Here is a 24,299-nt window from a genome sequence, read left to right as displayed (position 1 = left end):
AAAAAGCATTTTTATATTCTGAATGCATCAAAACAGCAAAATCTCTAGGCAGATACTAAGTGGGATTCACTGAAACACAATGTTAGTTCTAATGGACGGATGATTGTGTTTGGTCTTTTGAAACTTTGAAGTATAGGTAAGTCTTGATCACACAAATTAATAAATCCTAAAGCTGGAGTTAACAATAACCATTACACCCAAATTCTGCAGCTTAGCCCAGCCAATTTTTCAAAAGGTCAGGTTGTGAACTGGAGAAGATCAGGGAGGTCCACCGCATAGCTTTGTTGCCAGGCATCTCTCGTCTGGATTGTTGCAGGCATTTATTAGTATTCGTCAGCAGACTCAACAAAGCAAACAAGAAATTCAAGCACGAATAATAAAATGAAATGCTGCTATATAACCCTTTGTCATTCAGCAAATATGGGACTTTTTAGCTACATTGTTCCTAAACCTGGGTTACTACTTTAATTTTTCTCCACAGTGCTGACTGAATGAGTATGCATGTGTGTTAAATGCAGAGCTCCCTTAACAACTGCAGGACTGCCATTTAATCTGTTGGTAGATGGACCATTTCCTGTGGGAACTCTAGCTATGATTTCCAGATCCACCAAATAAATCTCAGATTAAGATTCCAAATGAAACCTGCCTTTGGCAGATAAAAAATGTCAAGATGGATATAAACAGTAAAATTATAAATTATCTAGGTGTTGCACGATGACTTGATGTGCGTTTTTTGTTTACACTTTCCCTGATATCACAACTATACAAAGGCATTCATCAAATGTCACACTTTCATAATACTGGAGGCATCATTAAAACTGTTTGGCTAAGGACCTTGAAGTGTTTAAGCAGTAGCTCAAAAGTATATTTGTGCAAAGTAGAAGAATAAATTTACATATCAGCAGCAGCTCATAAGGGATGGGTAAATATTCTGTTTATCTCTCATTGTAATTCAGGTTAGTTTAAATACAGGGTTTCAGGATATCATTACAGCCTATATGGAGTCATTACATAATTTCCAAACATAGTGTCTTGCTGGAGTTTTACTAAGCATGCTGTGTTTATGTTTTCTAAACCAGCTAAAAACAAAGTAAACCCTCCCACCCCATTTGTCTTTTGCTATTGTCATATCAGACAATTGCTTTTCACATATAACCCTTTCATTATCTAAATCTTAATGATCCAGAACTCCCTTTTATCTAGGCAGGGTCATGTTTCCTGATGCCCATTAATTATAGCGAAAATTCTCTTATCCAAATGTACTCAACCTCTCCTACCACAAACAAACAACTAAGGCTTTGCTGAATTAGAGTTCTAAACAAAATCCCAGGAAACTACAGCTTTAGAAGTGAAAAAGAAAATTGTAATTTAAAGTGTCTGACATAAAAGATAGGTCACTCTACATAAAGTGGCCATAAGACACCTTGCCCTCACATCCTTTAGTCCAAGTAATGGTCTACTAAAGATGCAGGTGAACTCACATATAAGAGTCTCCCTGAAGGGCCTTTTATTTAATGAAATTTTTGTTATGTCTTTGCTCTTAAGCTGCATTGTAGCTGTTATAAAAATAGAGTTAATGAAGGTTTCAAAGAAGAAAATAACCAAATTCCTCTTGCACTTGTGCTAGGTCTTCTAAAGCTCCTTCTGAAGCACTACTTAAAAATTACTGTGGTTATAAGTGCTGTTTTCTCTGAAGCACATTTCAAGACATTCTGAAGTTAGCTGCACTCATATTTCACACACTTAAATGATTCAAAGTGCAATACTTCAAAGTGTGCATTCTCTCCATCCTTACTGGTTGCACTATTCAATGCAGATAAGGCACTACCCACTTTGAGCATACGATAAAGGTTTGAACAAAATCATATTCACAACACTGCAGTGAGCCAGGAAAATACTGGATATCTAATTGTGCTTCTGATGAGGAGCCTTTCCGTATGCAGCCTGGCCAGAAATGCACTGTATTCAACCTCTCAAAATGTACAAGGAAAGAAATGGGATGAAAAAAGAAGAGATGAGAATTTATACACATGAAAGGGTGACTATATTTACAGGAAAGACCAAGAAGTATTAGCTCATTCTTATCTTCTAAGCCACGTCACACTATTCCCGCTTTTTCCATGGAAGATATTTTCTTCATCTCCCACACGCAGTGTCGCTCAACAGCCATTCTTCCTGTCTTTTACTCATCAAAGTTCATCTTCTCAGCCTCTTTTCTGCCTTTTACACCACAGAGGGAAACCTGCAACTATGTTTGCCACTTTGCAAGGGGACCTCTGACAGCTAGCACACTGCGAGCTTGATGCTGAAATCACAGCACACATTGCAGACACTGATCAATTGAGCCACATGGGTGTAGAGGACTCTGCCTCTGCATATCACACAGATTTTTTCTGCATACACACCCATGCAACATCCAGGCCTTCTTTCTTTCCCAGGTAAACAGCACTCTATTGCTAACAGAGGGTAGGAGAGGGAGAAGAGGCTCACAGTATCTCCTGTTGAGGCATGTAAAAGAAGAAATAAGACTTCAATATGTCAAGTATGGTTTATTCTTCCTCCATTATAACCTTGGAAGAAGGGCTTTAGATTTACCTTACAGTGTTTACAGCTGTAGTGGGTATATTCTGGAGAAAGAGGAAGCAGCACCTTTACCATTAGCTGCTTTTTGACCCAACTAGAGCATCAGATGAAAAATCTTTACAATACCATATTACTCTCAAAGCTTTCTTTACCCATTCATCTTTGTGTGTGTCAAAGTCACACAATAGTAATTCCAGACAAAAAAAATCCCCTTTAATTACTATTACAAAAACAAACCCACAAAAAAGCATATTAAAATCTTTACATGACTAGAAAAGCTTTCTACATCTAAGATAGTCAAAGTTAGCAAAAAAAGATGATTCATTTCACTTAACCTAAGCATATGACTGTACATTTCCTCAATTACCATGAATGTAAAAAGACTCCTAAAAAACAGCTCCCCACAAGATAAAACACTTCCTTTCCAAATTTCCCTGCATAAGCTGATTCTGGAGTTCTGTTTCAATTTGCATTATCACATCTCTTTAAAGCCAGTCTCCAGACACGCAATTTTAAAGTATATTTACAAGCTGTGCAACCATTCTTTCGAAGTTACATGGAAAGTTCCTATATGGGTGATAACTAAGAGTTGTCATCAAATTCCTGCAAGTGAAATTGGTTCACTGCTTACATTTCAATATGTGCTTTAAGCAGTGGTTAAAAATACATATATTTATTTCTATTTTTGAAAAATATAGTAACCACCTTTTAAGAAAGCAAATCACTTTGCCATTAAAATTAATCAATCTCTTACCTTGTTTTATTCTGGAATCAGCAAAACTGTGATTAATGATGAAATAATGGATGCTTAGACATATGACATAAGCAAAAACATTACAACAGTGAAAGACCATATAATACAGAAGGAGGAAAGCTGCACCCATTCAAATGTGGTACATGATACGAGTCAAATGAGACACAAATTTAACTCCAGTATTTGCACACTCACCACCTTCCTATCCTGCTAGCTCTTTTGGAAAACTGCCATACGGAGTCCTGAATGTATATGTAAGTACAAAAACCACCCAATTTCAGGTTCCCTCTTGTGCTGTCGCAGTATTAATGGTCGTGTAGTTTCTACCATGCATGTAAACCCTGCTCAAGTAATAACTCCACCAAGATGCAATGTGCTTCCCCACACCCACCATCACTGCAATGCAAAGATATGCACCTATTGGCCAATAGAAGTTTATTTTCATAATGGAATACTATTTTGGCATTTCTAGCTTGGATCCTGAATATTTTTCATTTTGAAATGACATAGTCTTCACTGGTCTGCTGCCAATGCTCCTGGTATATTCTCTCAAGTATCCTTAGAGAGATATGAAAAAAGGCACTAACCTCCTATTAAAAACTAGGTGCTGTGGAAATAAACAGTACATTTAAATTAGATACAAAGATAAAATAACAAACCTTCTTTGTTTCTCCCTAATATACTACAACAGAGACAAAATCTTCAATCCACACAGGGATACTATACTCCAAACAACTCAGAAAGTTAAAAAGAAAATCAGATATCAAACACTTCAGATATACTCCTCTTAAACACTACCTTTCTTTCAAGTATTTTATTTTATAACATCTATTAACAGGTTACATATTATCCCACGTAACTGCCATAAACCTACCACTTCTCTGTATCTAACGTTTTTGCTACTTTTTTTAAATTCTCATTGCTTGACTGAATTTTCATCTAGTTGGCTGAATTTAATCTCAGATTTGCTTTACCATCCTTATTTGCTGACAAATAATTTAATCTCCAATATTTCAGTATGTTATTAAAAATTTGAATAAACCATTACGGGGTTATTCTAAACCCAGCTTTTAAACTTCCAAGTTACAAGCAAGGAACATCTAAATACAGTACAGTACCAGATGTACAAAGGAAAGATACCCCGATGACAAAACAAGCAGAACGCAAAATGGTATACTCTTCAACACAGACATTTAAACAGAAAATGAAAAGCTGCTGTGATTTAGTAATACAATGAGAAAAATGCACCAGAATGTCTACCAAGGGCACTTACTAAACATTATGTTACTGAAATTTAGCTATTACCTTTATGATAAGTGAATGTAATTTAGCTGTTAATAAGCAAAAAAAAGAAATTCCTCATCCAAACAAGTATGATGACATGAAATTTACCCATAATACCTTTTTCTAACTTTCCTAGGAGCAAAAGCATAAAGAATTACATGACTTATTAATGATTAGCTAAAAAAGTGTACAATTTTTACTTTTGTCTATATAACAACTATTGGATACATGGATCTGTAAGTGTTAGCTTGGAAGAAATGGTTTTCTAAACAGATAAAAATATTAATTTAATGCATCAAGAAATAATACACATGAAACTCAGTATCTATTCAATTTTAAAAAAATCTGTGAGCAGCAGCAGAACACCATTTCTTGCAATTAGACAGAAAATATTTCACAGAGAATCAGCTTACAGTATGCACTTGTCTACTTTGGAAAACTTAACCTTTTGAACCATTCTTAGGGTATGCTGACCCCTAAAGGTCTAAAAATACTAAACGTGATTAAGCCATTACACATTTAAATCATCAGAATACAATTCTCCACTGGTATTCCACCATGACTATTTTTGTTTATAGACTATATAATTAAAAAACTTTTTAACTTCACTCAGTAACAGCTCAAAATTCCATAAATTAAAAGAGGTCTATAAATAGTTTATTTTACAGAATAATATAGATAGAAATCCATTTACAGATGAAAGAAAAGCATCATCTCCATGATGGAGCATTTCTTTTTTCTTCTAAACAGATTCTTCATGAGAAACTTGACATTTATTATCTTTTGAGAGAGAATACATAGCATAAAATTCAAAAAAAGGAAATATACAAGATGCTATCAGACTTTGATATAGAGGAAAACTTCGATGTTGACACACCTATTCCACTTTGGTTTTTTTTAACCTACACAGTCACTTACTGGCAACAATCCACCCTTAACTGAAGGTCTCCTTCCCTTTCTTCCTTCTGCACATTATTACCTATTCACAAGCCACTTTCTGACAATTCTCTTCTGCAAAGTCAGTCGTGTAATGTACTCTCAAATTCAGTGGGTTTTTTTTCCTTAAGTTTCTGCCATGAAACATAGAAGAATGTATCTGTGAACAATTGTGTTTGATCAACCAAATGCAAATACAAAAAGATCTTTCCATCCTGATGGAGACGAAAACTCCATGAACCATGGAAGTTCCAAGTTAAACAAGGTCCCCTTTACCTCCAAGCCTTACCTTACTGTCTACATTCACTTGAGGTATTAATGAGAAAGTAGTTAATACTAGTAGATGGCTTAATCATACCCTAGCCAGGAGTGAACAGCCAAGAAAGTTACTTTAAGACAGAGCTTCAGATTTATTGTAAACCATTAAGGAAAAAATGTTGAACAGTAAAATGCAATGTACAGACCCAGAATTCAAATAAGACTTCTCAAAGTTACACAAAAACATTTTCAATAATTCAGAAAATAAAGGTGAAGCTTTACATTTGTGTAGCTGCCCTCCTGTTACCACAAATACTTTTAAGGGGTAGTGTGTGGTTCTGAGGGTTTTTTTTATTTCTTTTCTTCCAAAGTCAGTCATATATCAGCAAGAACAAATACATTCCAGTCACTGCCTAGCACTGGTACAACACCAGAGGTTCCTTATTAATATCTTTAAAGTCCCTACCTTTTGACCAGTTCTCCATTTGTGCTTCTGAACTTGTTTGATCTGGCACTGAGTCCAGTTTTTGCTTGAAGATTTCAGAGCTAAAATAAAGCAAACTTTAGATAAATAAACTTGGAACACACCTATACTTTGCCTTCATTTGATGGAAAATTTACAAGACAAATGATTTAAAAATATTTATAACAGGACAATAAAGTCTGCATACTTTAACAGTGAAAAATTATATTTCTCAGTAAAATATTTTTCTTCACTCATCTAATTTTTATAATTGTTTGGTTCAGCAGTTTGTTCCATGTAACGCCTTTGTTGAAATATATATTAGTTCGTTTTTTTTCCTCTAGAGTCTGGTTTTGGAAGTACATGTTACTGAGCACCGTCCAAATCACACCAAGTAGTCCCACTAGAGGCAATGAGACTGCTCACTTTGGTAATTATTACAGATGGTGGTAGCACTTCAGCACTTCACTTTACAGCATTCTTTCTCCTGCTTTAATTTCCTAGATAAAAGTGGCCTTAGATAAAGTGGTCCATGATCACTCCAACTTTGAATTTGCAGGTCTTTCTAAACAGCTAAATAATGCATCCTAATATTTGCATACATATTGGTTCAGAATACAGTTAATTACACTGTTTCAGTATTTCATATAATCAAAGATCTTCAAGAAATAACCTTCGATACTCAAAAATAAGATCTACAGTAAAACGTTATGCCAGGCATCATCTTGGGCGTTAAAATATATGTTTCCTTATGTGTTAAAAATCCAACTATATTCCGTATCTCAAGGAAATCTAAATAAATCTGTAATCTTGCTAACACAGCATGCTTACCACAAATTTTATTACTTACTCAAGAACCTTTTTTTAAAAGTACTGTACAAAGGACAATTTTTCATCTTGAACTATGCAGTTGTGCTTATTTTGTATGTTTTCCCTGCTATTTTTTTTTACATTTATTAAAAAGACACACATGTGACTTGAAGAGACAGTGGCTGGATCATGAAAACACCCAGAGAGTGCCTTGTGCTGAAAAATGTAAGAGTTAAAAAAATATTTAAGGACATATTTTAAAATTCAAGCATATTATACCAAGACACATGTTCTAACTAATAAAGCAGCAGAAGAAATTATTTTCCTATACAACACCAAAAAGGTAGAAGTTTTCATTTTTATCTTTAAGATTATAAACAAATTTAATTGTACAAATGCTTAAGATTCAACACTAACATTTACATTAAGCATTCGAGAAATACATATTTAACTCATATTTGTTGTTGACTATAAATGTGTATGATAAAAAAAAGGCATAGAATTTGATGTGCTTAGGTCTTAACAAAAAATAACAACTTCACCTCATATCGTGGAACACTGAGTTTCTTACAAGAATCCCTCAAATGAAGCTGACGCTTCTTCTTCAATTCTGTGTAACTGTGTTGATTTGAAGTTGGCAATCTTTTCCTAAGTTCCTCATTTACTTTTGGATTAGCTGAAAATATAGAAGGTTATTAATATCAAGAAATAGGTTTCTGTCAATGAAGCCATTTCCCTACATATTGCACAAAAAGGTTCATAATAATTGCAATATTTTAATAAGATATTCATATAGCAAGACATGAAGAAAATATGGTATTTAATAACCTCTGGAGTATTTTAAAACATGTCTTAGGGCCTTAATGTGCCTAGTAATATACTATTTAAAACCATAATTTTATCCCTCCACAATATACAGTCATTCTTCCTCGCCATTTACCCAGCTAATGAATGCCAGCAATTAGTAAAATGTAATCCCATTGCACAATCATTTTAATGCTTTTAGCACTCAGAAAAGTAAACACCAAATTAATACTGCTCAAGCCATATCAGATCCTAGTTGGAAGCAAGCAATTATAGTTCAGCTCCTCAGGTGTAATTAAATGATTGGAATGATTTAGTTCCATAAATGCAAGTTAATTCATAAGCAAGCAACAAATATACTGGGAGTAATTACAAGAAACATTGACAGTCTAAGCAGGACATGTGCCTTTCTCTACCTGATACAGGAAAATGCTGCCCTCTCCCGGAAATAATAGAGTATGGCACAGGAAAAATTGGTGACCGAAGTCAAGAGACTTTGTCTTCATAGGTGAAATAGGTTCTGCTAATTAATAGGAATTTTCTGGTTTACAAATAGAGAAAATAAAAAACGATTGTTGATATTAGATTCAAGTCGCCTATTGGACAAAGTCAAACGGAAAGGTTTTTGGGGCTCCTTAGGGTTTACCACTTAATTTCCACATAATAAGAAACAAAAATGTTAGTAAACAGAACAACAAAATATTCCAGGCACTAAGTATGTAAACTGGTTGCTCTGAACACAAACTCTGCAATAGGTAACTGACTTGTGCACAACATTTACACGTCATTCAAGATGTACCTTTACAGTAGGTAGTTTGAACATTCGGTAGTTTTGGAACCAAAACTTACTGAACCATCATTATTCAGTCAGTGTTAAACTTCACCACAACAACAATCACAAGCTGGCCACGAAGGTTTTCACCAAAGGAATTGTTGGAAAAATTGAATACAATTATTCTAAATTGTTACTTTTATTTGAAGACAATCTCTTAATAATAAATCTGTCTAATAATCAAAAGAAATTAAAGCTGGAGTTTAGAATAAAGTGTACTGGTAGACCGAGATAAAACCGAAAATACAAAATTAAACCTAGAATTAATTTTAAATCTAGAATTAATTTCCTTATTCACTATCCATTTATTAAACCTGTGTTAGTGTTAAACTACTTGAACATCATGAAAGTGAAAATAAAAAATAAATTCTCCTTATCTGTTGAATATAAAATTCAAGTCACAGAAAATTCATAGTTAAGTATAAACCCACCTGCAAATACGAATATAAATTATCCAGTATCTTCCTAATAATGAAAGAAACCTCAGATGTAACAATTTTGCCCACTACAGAAATAACAAATGCTTCCCCGTGCTGCATACAGCAGCATGGGAGAAAAACTACACACTGTGGACAGTATCTGTTTTCCACAGAGAGAACTGCAGGAAAGCTTGATTCAAAAGCACCTGATCACTGTAAAAGCCTGAAATTGTTCTTTAGCAATAGCACTTTGACATCAAAATATTTACTTGTTCCAGATCTTGGTGTATTTCAAAACATACTCAAGCTGTGAAAGTAACCTTCACATTTACTGTGAAAATGAAATAAATTATTTTAAGAAGTCATATTATTAAAAGTTTAAAATGTACAGCACATTTGCTTTGCCCTTTGATGTCACAGTCCTATTTTTCTATTCAAATCTTGTACACTGTAAGTTAATTGCTTTTGGAAACTACTTATTATTCATGTAAAAATTAATGTGCCAATGTGTTTAAATCCTTTTAAATGACCATTCATGCATCTTTCTTCTTTAAGTACCAATGAAATCTGTCAAAGATATCAATGCAAGATGGTCTTAGACAAAGTTCTAATATAGATTTTTTTCTGCTAGCATAAGATTTTCATTTTTGTCAACTTTACTTAAATTCCATTAATTTTTTAAGCTGCTTTTAATAAATTCACAAGTAAAAAATTTTAGGCTCCATAGTCTGTCATTTGTGTTCCAGCTGACTTTATGAATATTAATAACAGTGTTATCCTGATTAAATAGGCTTCATATAAAATCCCTGTGAATCCTATAGCTCAGACATCTCATTTTTCCAACTCTTTATGAATTTGGATTCAGACATTAAACTGGAAAAAACCTTAAAAAACAGATTCAATGGTACATTGGTGTACCCTTAAGTAAAAAATTAGATGTTCTAATGATTCAAATAATTAAAATTGATAGGACCACATATTGAGATTTCAGGCTTTCTGTAAACATGCAACATATTTTAACTCTAATGAAAACATCAACACTTCAGAGAGAAAGGATTAAGAATCTATCATAAAATAATAATACCTTTTCCTAATGCTTACCTTAACCAACAGATGATATAATCTTAGATCTTCTATATGGAGTCTGATTTGCACAAGTATTTCCCAAAGAGAAAGAAATTAGTGGATGCTTAATTTCATAAGCATACACATGAAATACATGAACATTCTAGTTTACTATAGGTGTCCACTGAAAAGCAGCATTAATTTTTAAATGGTTTATACTTTGGGAAAAACAACATTTTCTTAAGAATATCAAATTGTAGCACATAGGAAATATTAATATTATCCTACAAGACACGCAGTCTCAACTGTCAACTTCTTTACATGCTTATATGTTTGAATTATTTACATCTGTGACAGACAAGAATGGAAAACTAAGCTCATTGCACTGCCTTCATCTTTTTTATACAGTGCTAACTGAAATGACTGCTTCCTCATCCATTCAGGGAATATTCTGCAAAGATGGCCATTAAAATACTTTGCCTTCCACTACCTTGGAATATGAATGGATTTTAGGAGGAAAAAAAACCCTAAACAAAATAATGACTTATTCAAAAGGACAGCATTCCAGTCCAGGTTCTAATTATTCATCAACACAAACACTAATAGGAATTAAATAAAAACAATATATATATAAAAGTAACATATATCTGCAAGATAGGAAGGATACAGTGCTTTACTTGTGCAGTTCTGAATAGTTTTTATTACAGCTGCAGCAGTATTTCCACTCTCAGAGGAAAAAAACCCAACCTCTGGAGTGTCTGCAGAATAAATACTATACAAAGGAGCACCCCACAATAACACCAACCCCACAACAGCACAATAACACTAAAGCCAACGCTTTCCCTTCCTGAGAAGTCCATCTTCTAAGCTAGAGTTCAGTAACTGACTCCCCCTCCTTGGGAACTGAAAGGCTGTTGAGACCATTCCATATGGAGACCCAGTAACTGCAAACCCCCATTCCTCGGTCTTGTCTTGACAGGGTTTGAAGTCAACCACTGACTCATGGCCTTAGCTGTTGTGACAGGACACAAACGCTTGCTGGTGTCAACTGAATTCACCACTTCTTCACAAAAAGTCCGTGAGTCTTGGGAGAGTTTTTCCAAACAGAGGGCCACCCCACCTGCCCTGCTTCTGGTGGAACAAGAGACCAGTTCTCACCACCCCTTGGAACAGCACTGAGCCAGTCTTTGTCCCTCCTAAAGATGCAATTAACAGTTGCCATTGACAGTGCAGGGATGAAATACTATACACTTTATGAATAGGGAAACAGAGAACGAATTTTAGCATTATTTTCATAAGATTAATTATAGTACCAGGATCTCCTGAAATATCCTGAAACGTTTTGCCTCAGGGGATGCTAAACTAAAAGCCTTAATTTAGGAGGGTATTCCACACAAAAACCAGTTACCATCTTGAAGCATTTCCCTAGGGAACAAACAGTTTTCTTAGCCCAGGTGGATGTCAGGTTTGGATGCAATGATGCACTCCTCCAAAAGGAGTCACACTGCCTCTCTATCTTAAGAAACTATGGCAAATCAGAAATCTAAGGCAATGCAAAGTAAATTAAAATTAGCTTTGGGCAGTTATAAAAACACTAGGCAAAGGATAACTTCAAATAATTGTTAAATGTGGAATACTACCCATTTATTAGATATTTAAAAGCTGTGAAATCAAACATACTTTGATCACAGAGGTACTTATTTTAGTGTATTTTATTACTTTTATATTTATTAAATACAAATAGTTCATGCAAAATATTCTGTTTCTTTTAAAAAGAATATGAAACATAGGCAAGTGAATTAACCCCATATGTGAATGAATGCAGCATGAGTAGTACTTCAAATTTATAACTCTAGCACTGCTACAAAGACTTCATGATTTTGGTTCACAGAAGTAACTTCACTATCTGGAAGCTTGATAAAAACATCTTCCCAGAGGCCAGACTCTGGGAAATAATCCCTGTCTTTTCTCCCCTGCTGATTCTTGACCCAAAAGGAGACGAGACATTTGCAGTTGGTTTCAACTAACCTGCATAAATCAGAAAACACATGAAGAAACAGAGCTCAGGTATTTTTCCTCTGTTGTTGCAGCAGTTTCTTCATATTCTTTTTTAAAAATTTGCATCTCGTGCTTTTAATGATGGCATACAGTAAGTCAAAGCATGTTCATTCTCTTTTTCATGCTTTTGACAAAGGCAAGAGAGGAGGCATAAAAATGCATTAAAACAACTGGTTTACAATAGGTTTTACTTATTCCTAAATTAAATTTATTGGATAAAGGACATGTACTTTTCTCTTTATTTTTTCTCCCTAATTTCTGCTATTAGCTCAGTGTCTTCAAGGCTCAATTTTCTCCCTGTGCATCAGGAAATGTTTATGTGCATCATCAACAGCCCCACATCTCTTCTCCCCTCTGATATATTCTCTCTTCCACATTAACAACCTTCACAATCCACATTAACAATCTTCATTTGTATTTTATTTACTAAACAATCTTTAGCCTGCTCTGTTGTCTTCTGACCTTTGTCCTCCATTTATTTGCTTTTTCCTTAGTTTTGTCTTCTCTTAGACAAGATACACCTTTTCCTTCTCCCTCTGCCTGCCACCTCTTTGAAAGGTAAAGAAAACTGCAGAGAATCTTGTCAAAGACTCTCTCTCCTTTTTTCTCAGCTTTTCTCATCTTGATGTGCATTCTGTGAAACAGCTTCCTTCTGCAAAACCCCTAATTAACATTATTTTCATTCTAATAATGAAACTATGATATACTTTGATCAGGAGTGGAACAGCCAAATCATTTAACCATCCTTTAGTTTTGTTGTAAACTCTTCACTGGCCTTATAGCTCAATATTATATAACACTTTACATATTGTTACAGACAGCCAGATCTCCTTTTCTAAACAGTTTACAACCAGATTATGATTTCCATAGCTTTTACAGATATGGACAAATATGTGCATTTTAAAGTAGCTGTTGTCTTATCTGGAGCCAAAAGAATATTTAATAGAATATTTCAGTAGAATCAGCACTATATAGCGGTGAGCAGTACCTGAGTATTATGCTCTGTTGACAGGATCATAGCCAGCAGACAAAAGGGAATTGATTAAACCCCTCTGTTTGGCACTCGTGAGACCACATCTGAAGTGCTGCATCTGCTCTGACCTGCTCATGGATACCCTGAAGTAAGTCCAGCCATCAAGATGATTAGGGGTCTGCAGCACATGACTTATTAGGAATTCTAAAAAGTTGGGCTAGTTGGTTTTAAGAAGAGAAGGCTAAAGGGGGATTTGATTGGGTTTTAGCTGTCTTGTGAGCAAATATAGAGAAGACAGAGACATATTCTTCTCTTGGACGCAAGCTGTAACCCAGAAAACTCAGAGTTATGGGTAAGAAATTCTTCACAGTGAGGAAGTGTTCACACTGGAGCAAATTGCTCAGAAAGGCTACAGAATCTCCATGGCTGGAGATGTGCAAAACTCATTCAGATACAGCAACCTGACCTTTGGAGATGACCCCATTTTGAGCACACTCTGAACTGGATGATATTCACAGGTCACTTCCTGCCTACTCATTTTGTTATTCTAAGGATTGCAATAAAACAAAACCACCAAAACTAGAATTCCTGTAACACAATAAATTGTAGGTTGCTTTCTGCTTTACAGAGTAGATGAGTAGAGCAGGGGAAAAAAACCCTAATGAACAATCAAATAGCAGTGAGGCATAACCAAAGACAACCCATGTGGCAGATAGGCTGAATGCCAACAGGGAGGAAACAGTGCAACAGCATCAGCATAGCATTTTGAGTCCTACCAGTCTCGAGTACCCCATTTTCCTACATGACCAGATGATTTGGCATTAAGCCTAACGTCAAATACTGATTTGTATACCATGCTTCAGCAAACCAAAAATGGACTACTGATCACAGATATTTCACCTATCTTTCTGAAAGCTTTTGCCTCAAGCTCCACAAAATCCATCCTCCCAAACTTAAAAAAAAGTCACTGTGACTAAAGAGCTCCAAAGCTAACTATGGAAATAATCCATGAAACATGAGTATACTTATGTATGTTATACATGTTTGCAAAATTCATTGTAGAGTATATTCAATATATTATAATTCCCATATCCCCAAATCATAATTTCTTTTATCACAGAACTAAGTTGCTAGCCCAGATTGTACCATAAAAGCAAAAATAAAATCACAGAATTTTATATGCCCACAAAAATGTGAAGTGGTAACTTAGTGCCAAATTCATAAACCACTAGTACAAGTAATAGCATTAAGCAAAAATGATGTTTCCTGCCAAAAACATTCCAATTGTTTGGCTGCCTTCACAGAAAGACGTAACATTGAACAGGGACTCAGTGAAGAAAAGGAGGCAAAAAACCACACTGAAGCAGAGAAGCTCAGTTTATCCAGCCAACTCACATTTCTCAAGGTACCTTCAAATAGCACCATTTCTCCTGACAGCAAACGCAGTAAAAATAAAAAGCATAAAGACTACAAACAGTGTGGATATTGGAGCCTAACCAAAAACTATCACAAGCACTGAACATGCAGAGGCCTGTCAGAAATGTGCCAACTTTTCAAGATCCAGTCCTGTACATGGGGACTGAGAGGGGCCTGTCGGTTTCCTGCAGGGAAATACAGTTGCACCAGTTATGTATCTGTCAGGCTGTTTTGAACAGCATGAAAACACAACTGTGCCTCCATTGCTGTCACAAAGCAACATATCCAGTGCACTGGTTCTACCCAAACTATGTAACCACTCAAATTCTACAGTGTACGCTTCAGCTGCTGAAAGGAATCATATCACCTGAAATTTCACAAGCTAAAAAGCTCAGAAAAATAAAACAACACTGTCTCCACATTAGCCATATTTGTTCTTTATAAGCAAATTAACTAACCTATCATTTTCTTAGATGACTGCCTGAAGCAAAAGCTATCCTTTAACCAAAAGCATAATTGTTCCTAAGTCATGCTTGCACAACAGTAAAAGCATGGGAACATACAGCATTGCTCAGATATGAACACGGACATAAATTTGACTCAATAAACGTTCAGTCTCGCCTGAAGTTCCAATTTTTATTTTTTTTTAAATCTAGCAACTAGATCCAGTACATAGTGCTGGATAGTTACAAAGGAATGGCACACTTCAGGACATGTCCAAAGAAGGGCAATGCAGCTGGTGAAGGGTCAGGAGCGCAAGTCCTATGAAGAGTTGCTGAAGGAGCTGGTGATATTTAGCCTGGAGGAAAGGAGGCTGAGGGGGGACTTTATTGCTCTCTAAAACTACTTGAAGGGAGGTAGCTGAGAGGTGGGGATTGGTCTCTTCTTCCAAGTAACAAGCAATAGGACAAGAGGAAATGGCCAGGGAAGGTTTAGACTGGATATTAGGGAAAACTTCTTCACAGAAAAGTTTTTCAAGCACTGGAACAGGCTGCCCAGGGAAGTGGTGGAGTCATCATCCCTGGACGTATTTAAAAGACATGTAGATGTGGCACTTGGGGATATGGTTTAGTGGTGGATTTGGCAGTGTTCGGTTAATGGTTGGATCTGATGACCTTGAAGGTCTTTTCTAACTGAAATGATCCTATGATTCTATGTTTGTTACACTCCAACAACAACATTTCCGAGCGTTTTCAGCACCTCAGCATTGATTGTGTGCTTTACAACACATTTAACATATATGCCTTATGTGTAGTTGCTTATTTAGGTAAGATTAGCAGGACAGTGTTTTTAGAAACTTAAGCCAGATGCTTCACTGAAATTTATTGCAATATCAAAGAAACCTGAAGGCCAATACAATTCAAAATAACAAGCTACACATTCAGAAGCGGTCTTGGACTCCCAAAGAAGAATGAGATATTCTGAGGTAGGCCAAAACTCAATGAGAATCAGAGACGAGTCAGTGAAATTAAGTCTGCTGAGAACGTCCAGAATTTAAATGGAAGCTAAAAATTGAAGAAGGTAAACCTGCAAACATTCAGCACCATAGAGTTTCTGCACTGCTTCCTGATCTTATACCAACAAAGGAGGGTACAATATTAAAGGGAAGACACCACAGACTCCAAATCAGTGCCAGACAGTGGGACGGTAAACTACAAACAAACAAACAAACAAAAACAAACAAAGGAAAAAAACCCAAACCAAAACAAAACCCAAAAAAAGGCATTAGCTGAAGTTTAAGAAGTTTAGATCATCAATCACATTACAGACATTTCCAACAGTGGATTGTTTTCCCTGCCAAATTTTAAGAAAACAATGTAAAACATAACCACATACCAGGTTCCCAACCAAATTGCTGCAATTTTTTTGTTCATGTCAGGGAAAACAACATATTTATACTTTAACTCTAGTTCAGAAAAAATCCAAAACCTTCTCTCAGCTCAAAAGTACAAAAAATTAAAAGTAATCTTCTCCCAATAGGAAGAAACATCTTCTATGGAAAAAAAAAAAAAGTCTAAAATGTTAAAGGTCTTCCAAAGCAAGGTGCAGGACAATTTTAAGCACAAGCAGAAATGTCAGATCAGCCATAATGAACGCTCTGTCATTTCAGTTCTTGTTCAGCCAATTAAATAGTCAAGCTTTTTTTTTTTCCCCAAATATTCATTTGAATACATAGGTCATTCTCATTTCTTGGTATTGTAATTATTTATAATGATACGTAACACATGGAATAAAGAAGATGGACAAATACGTTTTTTTAAAAAATACATTTATCTTCTGGGTTCTTAAGAAAGTTTATTTTAAGCCCTGAAAGTAATTTACAATGAAGAAGCCTTAAAGAGAGAGATATAAACGACAAAGAGGTTCATATAAGTTGAGGGTTAAACAGCTGAAAAAAATGTTCTGAGCCTTAAAATCAAACTCCTAGAAAAATTCAAGACCTAGGATAATCTAGCCAATTTCAGCATGATTATTCTCTTTGGGGGTTTTTTGTAAAAGGAAACAGATGGATGTTCTATTCTTTCTTGCAACGTCATCATAAATTCCAATATCTTTCATTAATTATTCCTTGATTCATCAAGATACATTTATGTTCTCATTGCCAAAACACTTGAGCTGAGACAGCAGCTGAATATTGTCCCACAGCAGTTATTCCTGTGAGGAGCAAAGGAGTTCTAAATCCACTTACTAGATGAAAAGAGGAAAAATCTTTCCTTGGCACTTCTGAAACTCAGGTTTATTTTGATGACTGTTTTCTCTTGCACATAATTGTGCTGAATAGTTTGAGACTTGTTTGTCAGATGTTCTGGTCATTACATATTGCACTGCCTGGCATCACTGAAAAATAAAAAAATCAAGACTTTATAGCTACAGAAGTATATATAAAATACAAGATTAGAAAAGGGGAAATCTGGCCAACAATTCAAACACTCAGAATAACTCTGAAGGCATTCTTGGACATTGTGAAGTTGCAAAACTTGCAGACTCCACAGTTTTATCTCCCCTTTAAAGTTGAAGGAGCACCTGACAAAGTTAGGAATGTGCACTAGGATAGCTTCTGTGCCTAATCATAGCACTAAGAAAACTCCTAAATAACTTCATATTTCACAGTCAAACTGGGAGGAAAGAAGTATTTCTTAAAACACATTATGAATGAAAGCAACTTCTTTTATTGTCGTGTTTCATGATTCCTTACTGTCAAAGGCAAATTTTAACATGTTCAGACTTTATTAAAAAAAAAAAAGGCATAATTTTTTGATAAAAGTTATGCCCTTTTGACACTGCTTTCAAAGTGGTCTTCAAGACTTTAAAGCCCTGATATGTAATCAATTATTTCTGTACACATTTCTTCTTATATAAAGGAAGTATTAAACTGTGCTCAGCTCTTCAGCTGGACTGCGCGTCTGCTGAGCAGTCTGGTTTAGGAAAGGAGGTATTGAGGAAAGGTTGCAGTTTTTGCCATCCTTACGTTGTTTCTGCCTAAAAAGAGTTAAGTTTAATTTACTCATCACACTGAACTTGACTGAGGCGTAAGATTATTTTTGGTTTTTTATCCAAGATATTCACTGTAAATAAGCTAAACATATGGAAAAAGTAGTTTAGTACTTAAAAGGTTTCCCGCAGTGCTTTCAGGACGGGTTGAAAAAACACACGTACTCTCAGACATCCATTAATAGACACCTCCCTAAAAACCTGTTTCACAAGACATTTGAGAAGTCCACAGACCCCACGACTAGCAAATTCATGCTCTGATCACATTTTTCTTTAATCAGATGAGATAAAGTTTTGCTTCAAAACATTTTGGGTAACATCTGATAAATTTTATGAACTTCTTTATAACTGGGGTTTAACATTAATCTGAATGAATTTCCACAGTAACTGAAACAAAATTTTTCCTTTATTTACAGTATAACTCATATATTACTAAAGAGTGACACTTTTACACAGAATTATATTATACAGGATTACAGATTTAAAAAAACAGGTCTATCACTGGTTTCTATTACATGTAGGATTTTTAAGACCTACAGATGTACAAATAATTCTTAATTTCCCTGACCTCTCTAATGAACTGAACGGCTGTATTAATGGAAACAGAGTGTCATATGTAGCACTAAATGGGTTCTCAATAAAGTCTCTGGTTTGATTTTTTTTGTTGTTGTTGCTGTTATTAACTTCTAAGGTAAATTTGGAAGTGTATTATTACACCAAGCAAAAAACAAGCTACTGGGCAGATACAAGTGGAGGGGAACCTCAGTATGATAGCAGCATATGCTATTTTTAGTAAGTTTCCTCTCGTAAGTGCAAGACAGTGAATGTTTGCCAAAAGAATTGTACATCCAGGAGGGTTTTTGAAATATGAAAGATACTTTTAAACTATGAAGAGAATTATAATTTTTGCCTAATATTTAGTAACCTTCAGATACTGTAATTCCACTTCAGATCCTGGAAAAACATTCTGGAGACAAATATTAGTCTACCACTGGATAGTGAAGAGGAGGAACAAAATTACATTTCAAGGGGAAACTGTTTTAATTAGAGTTACCTTGTACACCTGCACAGCAGTCACCTTCAGTACAGTGTGTGAAAAATCATTACACCCCACAACTGTGTTTATTCTTGCTACCATCAAATTTTGAGTCCATAAAACAAGATGCTGAAGTTTGCTCCCAGGCATATTTTTATCACTCTACATTTATGCTGCCGTAGTGCAGAAAACTAACATAAACACCCTTAACAGGTTGATTATATGTCCCCCGATAACAATCTCTGGATAAACCTGTTGCCCCTAACCCATAACCTTTATGACAAAGGAAACCTTCAAGGATGCTTCATTCTTTTATAATGTCAGGCTGCGAAGAACAAACACATGGACTGGGTCCATTAGTGCCCTTTCACAATTGTATTGCATCAGGAAAGGCCTCATTATGATCCTGGAAGAAATCCCATTGTATCAAAAAATGGAAGGTGAGTCTATTCTCAGAGGCAGCTGCATTTCTGTATCTGTACTTCTGCAGTCTAATAAATTTTCAGCATTTGGAAAGCAAGCCTGATCACACAAGCAGACCCCAGTGAACTGATCACCAACCCAGCAATGAAAGCTGCTGAGTTACTAGCTCTGCAGAAGCTTACCAAGCAGTATACTAGACCGTCATATTTGTAAAAACCCCTTTACCTTGAATCCTATCTGACAAACCAAAGATCAGATTCTGACCCTGAAGCAGCAGCCCTTCCTTTGCTGAAGCAGAAGTTACAAGCTTATAAACAAACTGCAACAAAGGACCATTTGTAATCCCAGTGGTTACCTAGAAGAGCTGCTCGGTGACACCAGTTCCTCACGCCAGGGCTGTTGAACCACTACTCATTGCCACAACTCTATGATATGAACTAACTCAGGCAACAGTGGAATCTTCCACCTCAGTGACATTAGTACTTTGACAGGAGTCCAGGAAACCTGGACTCTCTAACAGCAGATGCAGAATTCCATGTTTCCAAATAAGGGCAGCAATTAACACGTTTTGGAAGCCAACACCTGTGAAAAACAGCCAGCTTGATGAAATACCTGTCAGGTCTAGTAATAACTTTTTGTGAAGCAGATGTCATGTCAATAAGTCTATTTCTTATTGTCCTAGAACTCAAAAGCTCCAATACACTACTTATATGATTCTGTGATTATGAAAAAACCTGTCACTGAATGTTACAGATTATTTATTAAATATTTGTGGTAAGATGAGTGGCAGCCATTTCAGTTTGCTACCTACAGATTTCAAACTCTGGCTTGAAATTTGATTAGAGGTTGTTTCTTAGAGGTTGTTACTTAGAGGTTTTTCCTTCTTTAGTTCAAACTGACACAGATGCTCAGCTGAGGTACCCAAGACCGAGTCACCTCCAGTTCTCTCTGAGAATCTAGAATGCATTTTATTGTCCTGTCTAATCTGAAAAACACTTAAATCTCCTTCTTTTGAAGACATACCAGAGATCTGATTCTGGATAGAATTAGCCTTCCTGATACAAGATGCTCCTAATAGAAAGCAGCTTATTACAGAAACGTAGTCTTAAATCATGGGCTTCACGATCTACATAGCACTTGGATCCCATCAACTACATCTACAGCACAGGCAAGGCTGTTTGAACAGGACCAATCTCATTTTATAATGTTACTGCAACAAAATTCCATTCTCACTCATATACCTCAAGTTTTGCATTAATCTCTTCTTAGCAAAGACATGGTAATTTGGCTACAGGTAATATTATGTGAGGATGCTGAGAGTGAACACCTATTCACTCCTTTGAAAACCAAAAATACTCAAAGCTCTAATATGATAATGCAAGTAAAGAATGTATAGTAGGAAACTTGATGCTTATAAGTTTCATTTTATTCACCTGGTGTTTTCTGCAGTAGTAATGTGTTCTGCAAATGAAGGGGTTTCCTTTTACTGACTTGGGACCATACTGTGATTTGTATTGAGAATTCCAGGCCTTTATCTGATCTTATAAATAAATGTAAAATACATAAAACAATTATCCTAGTGTAAAATTGAATTTTATCTCTCTGTAACCAGCTTTTGTCTATGATACATATTTCTATGTTTGAATACAATGCAAAATTAATAATAGGTATAATTTATTTTCTGACTTTTCATTATCTTGACATTTTAACAATCTTTTTTTTACATATTTAGGCTTTAATTTTATCTAGGGCTTCTACCCCAAAGTTCCATTTTAGACATGTACAATGTGTCTTTCAGAATATCCATTCACGGAATAACCTGCTAAAAGAACATACTGGCTATTTAACAGGCCAAGAAACAGTATCAAGAAATAACAGCATTTTATAACAAAGAAAAACATCAGACTATGAGAGAAAATGTAGCACTGCATGTAAATTACAGAAAAACATGTTAAAAGAAATCCCAAGTTACAGTATAGAACTAGAAGTAGGAAGTAGAGTTCTGAAGTTGGTGGTTCTGGAAAATTATTAACAGACAGCTTAGATTTAATTTTTTAATAGCTGAAAGAGATAACCAAGGAAACCCTTTTCCTATTAAAGGGCAGTCACAACTTTATATTGAATGCCATGGCATTAGCAATTTAATATAGAGATTAATCTAATCTGGACATGAGCCTTTCAGTACTTTAACAAGTAATTTTTTAGCCTTAAACATAATTTATACAAATGCACCAATCTAACAGTTTACTTTCTTTTCTTAGTGCAATTAATTAACTTCAGCTAGCCATCTTCAACGTTTTACTACCTCAGACACACATAAGTTGACTTCAAAGAAAGTATGTCTCTAAGTAGACTTTGTATGCAAGTGCTGCAGTTTACACAGAAGACTTTATTTAAAACAAAAGGCTCAGAATTAGAGAAGGTCAAGCAGGAGAAAAAAGAAAGACACAGAAATACATAAAAAAGCATGAGAAAATATCCCAGAGATTTTGATGAATAAATATGAAGAATATGCTGATAGACAAACTGTCACTTTCCAGAAAGGGCAAGAAGTCCACAGGCACTCTGCACAAAGCAGACTGGCCACACCAGTGTTGCACGTGCAGGGGCAGTGGGATTCCTTCACAGCTGCAGCAAATGAAGCTGCTCGCTGGGTCTTTGTAATTAGAGGAGGAATGTGATAACCACGGTGGTCTAGACTGCTACAAGTAAAAACAACAAGTCCCAGAATGAGTGGCCCTTGGTCTGAAGTGGCTGTTGTCAGGATGAGGCACGTTTAGGCAGTAGTCCCTAGAATACCTTGTGATAAACACACATGGAGAAAATAACACGAAAGAACAGTGTAGTTAACTGAATAAAAGGTTAAAGAAAATAAACAATATTTTTGCAGCTTAGCATTTATTTGTGAACTGTTGGTGCAACTCTATGCTTGACAGAAAAGCTATAAGGCTTTGGTAGCTTGACAAGACAATCTACAAGCTTGAATGAAATGTTCAGCTTAAGGAATTAGAATAAATCTGATGACTGATGTGCTACTGAACGTGACAGACTGTCAACTGTTTTAAACAGGATCTCTGTAGGATGTACTTAAAGCAATGTTTTCCCATTACCTTAAATACACTAAGACTTTTCCCAATGAATTTTGACTAATCTATTAAGACAAAAGATCTTCTCAAACTCTTGCCATTTCAATAAAATAATGAAATAGCCATTCATCTTACTTGCATAATTAATTCATGCTGACACTGTACTTCCATGTTTAATTTGCATCCAGTCACAAAAGCATGCAACAAAAATGATTACTCTAGCTTCCCAAATTAACTATAAAATTATAATATATGTGCAACAAGTGATTAAAGCAGCTTATCTAAACTATATTCATATACAGATCTTCACATATAGAAATATCAAATTATTTATCTGTTATCAAAGCAGATTTTATACAAAAATAGGTCCAGGCATTCTTCAATAGCTTTTTAAAACCAAGAAAAAAAGATTAAAACCCCTACAGTGAAATGGTACTGTGACACATAGTTAGAGATATATTAAAAAACAAACTTTAGTTTTAATTTGGCCAAATCCTTAAAAATTGTAACCCATTACTTTAATTATGTACATAGACACAGTATATGTATAAAATATAAACAGTGTAAAATAAGATAAAAATTTCTGGAAGGCAATTTATGCTATTTTAAAAACCATACAAGCATCAAAAACTTGGGCAAGATCTAGGCTGAAACAGGAATATCCTTCCTCTATGTAAATAGTCTCTGTAGGAATTACTGAGGTGTTTTAGCATGTCCTTATCCTGCAGATAATGACTCCAATCTGTCCTACAAACAAAAAAATATGGAAAAAAGGATTTTGTGACATCCACCTGGAATCTGTACCTTAGATGCAGGGAATGGGTATAATTGCTCATTAGAGATAAAGCACAGTAACATCAGTTTGAGCCACACTGTATTTGCAAAGCTGAACAAGGAAGCCAGCACAGCTCCCCATCTTCTACAATCCACTTCCAAAGGGGAACAAGAATCAAACGACCACCAAAGTCATTCAACTTTCAGAAAAGGTTAAGTGTCACAGATGCACATCATTTAAGATGCTTTAGCTATCCAGTGAATTTTCCTCATAGTTGGTTGATTGATGTTCGACTATAACTTCATCCCACATATTTCTAAGAACAGAACAGTCTGTATCATTTACCTCATAAGTGTCAGTATTAGACTAATTTATGTTGCTAGTTTTCTTCACTGCTGTACAAGAGTACCACAGTTACTGGTAATTAGCCCAGGAGAAAAACTGTTTCTAGGCATGGGCCAGATTACAAGTATATACCACATGTATTTTATTGGCAGAATAGAGTTAGCATTTTGGAAAATGCTTTGCATTATAACTAGTGAGTTTATGTTTACAAATAAATGTTAAACTCAGAGTATTAAAGCTTTGCCCAGTCCTGCTACTAAGATTCAAATTTAAGCCATAAAAAAAGTTCAAGGACCTCAGTCAAAATAGTTTTGCTAATAAGACTGAAGCTATGTGTCCCTTCTCCCCACATTTGCACTCAGAAACCACTTAGACCTCAGAAGACCAACAGACCTTTTCCAATCAGTTGTTTCATAGCTGTTCAGTACAGAAGATGACAAGCTTCTGCACAACCTCTGCTGTTTTCTGTGTTTTGCAGGAGTTCTTT

General features: G+C 35.3%; 1 protein-coding gene across 4 annotated transcripts in view; it reads right to left on the bottom strand.

Annotated features, from left to right (window-relative positions):
- MIPOL1 (mirror-image polydactyly 1) overlaps positions 1–24,299 on the bottom strand; it is a 188,782-nt gene that overhangs the window by 148,759 nt on the left and 15,724 nt on the right. For 3 of the 4 annotated variants that reach the window (XM_064658645.1, XM_064658644.1, XM_064658643.1), the window contains 2 exons: positions 7,631–7,764; positions 6,282–6,361 (listed from right to left, as the gene is read on the bottom strand). In XM_064658645.1, the coding sequence (XP_064514715.1) occupies positions 6,282–6,361; positions 7,631–7,635 (85 nt within the window). In that variant the 5' untranslated portion in view covers positions 7,636–7,764. Of the gene's footprint in view, positions 1–6,281; positions 6,362–7,630; positions 7,765–10,244; positions 10,358–24,299 lie in introns of those variants that run through there. The other variant, XM_064658646.1, reaches the window with a different exon arrangement.

This window comes from Pseudopipra pipra, chromosome 6, assembly GCF_036250125.1.
Source record: "Pseudopipra pipra isolate bDixPip1 chromosome 6, bDixPip1.hap1, whole genome shotgun sequence".
NCBI classification, from domain to species: domain Eukaryota; kingdom Metazoa; phylum Chordata; class Aves; order Passeriformes; family Pipridae; genus Pseudopipra; species Pseudopipra pipra.
This window is presented reverse-complemented; position numbering and strand designations above follow the sequence as displayed.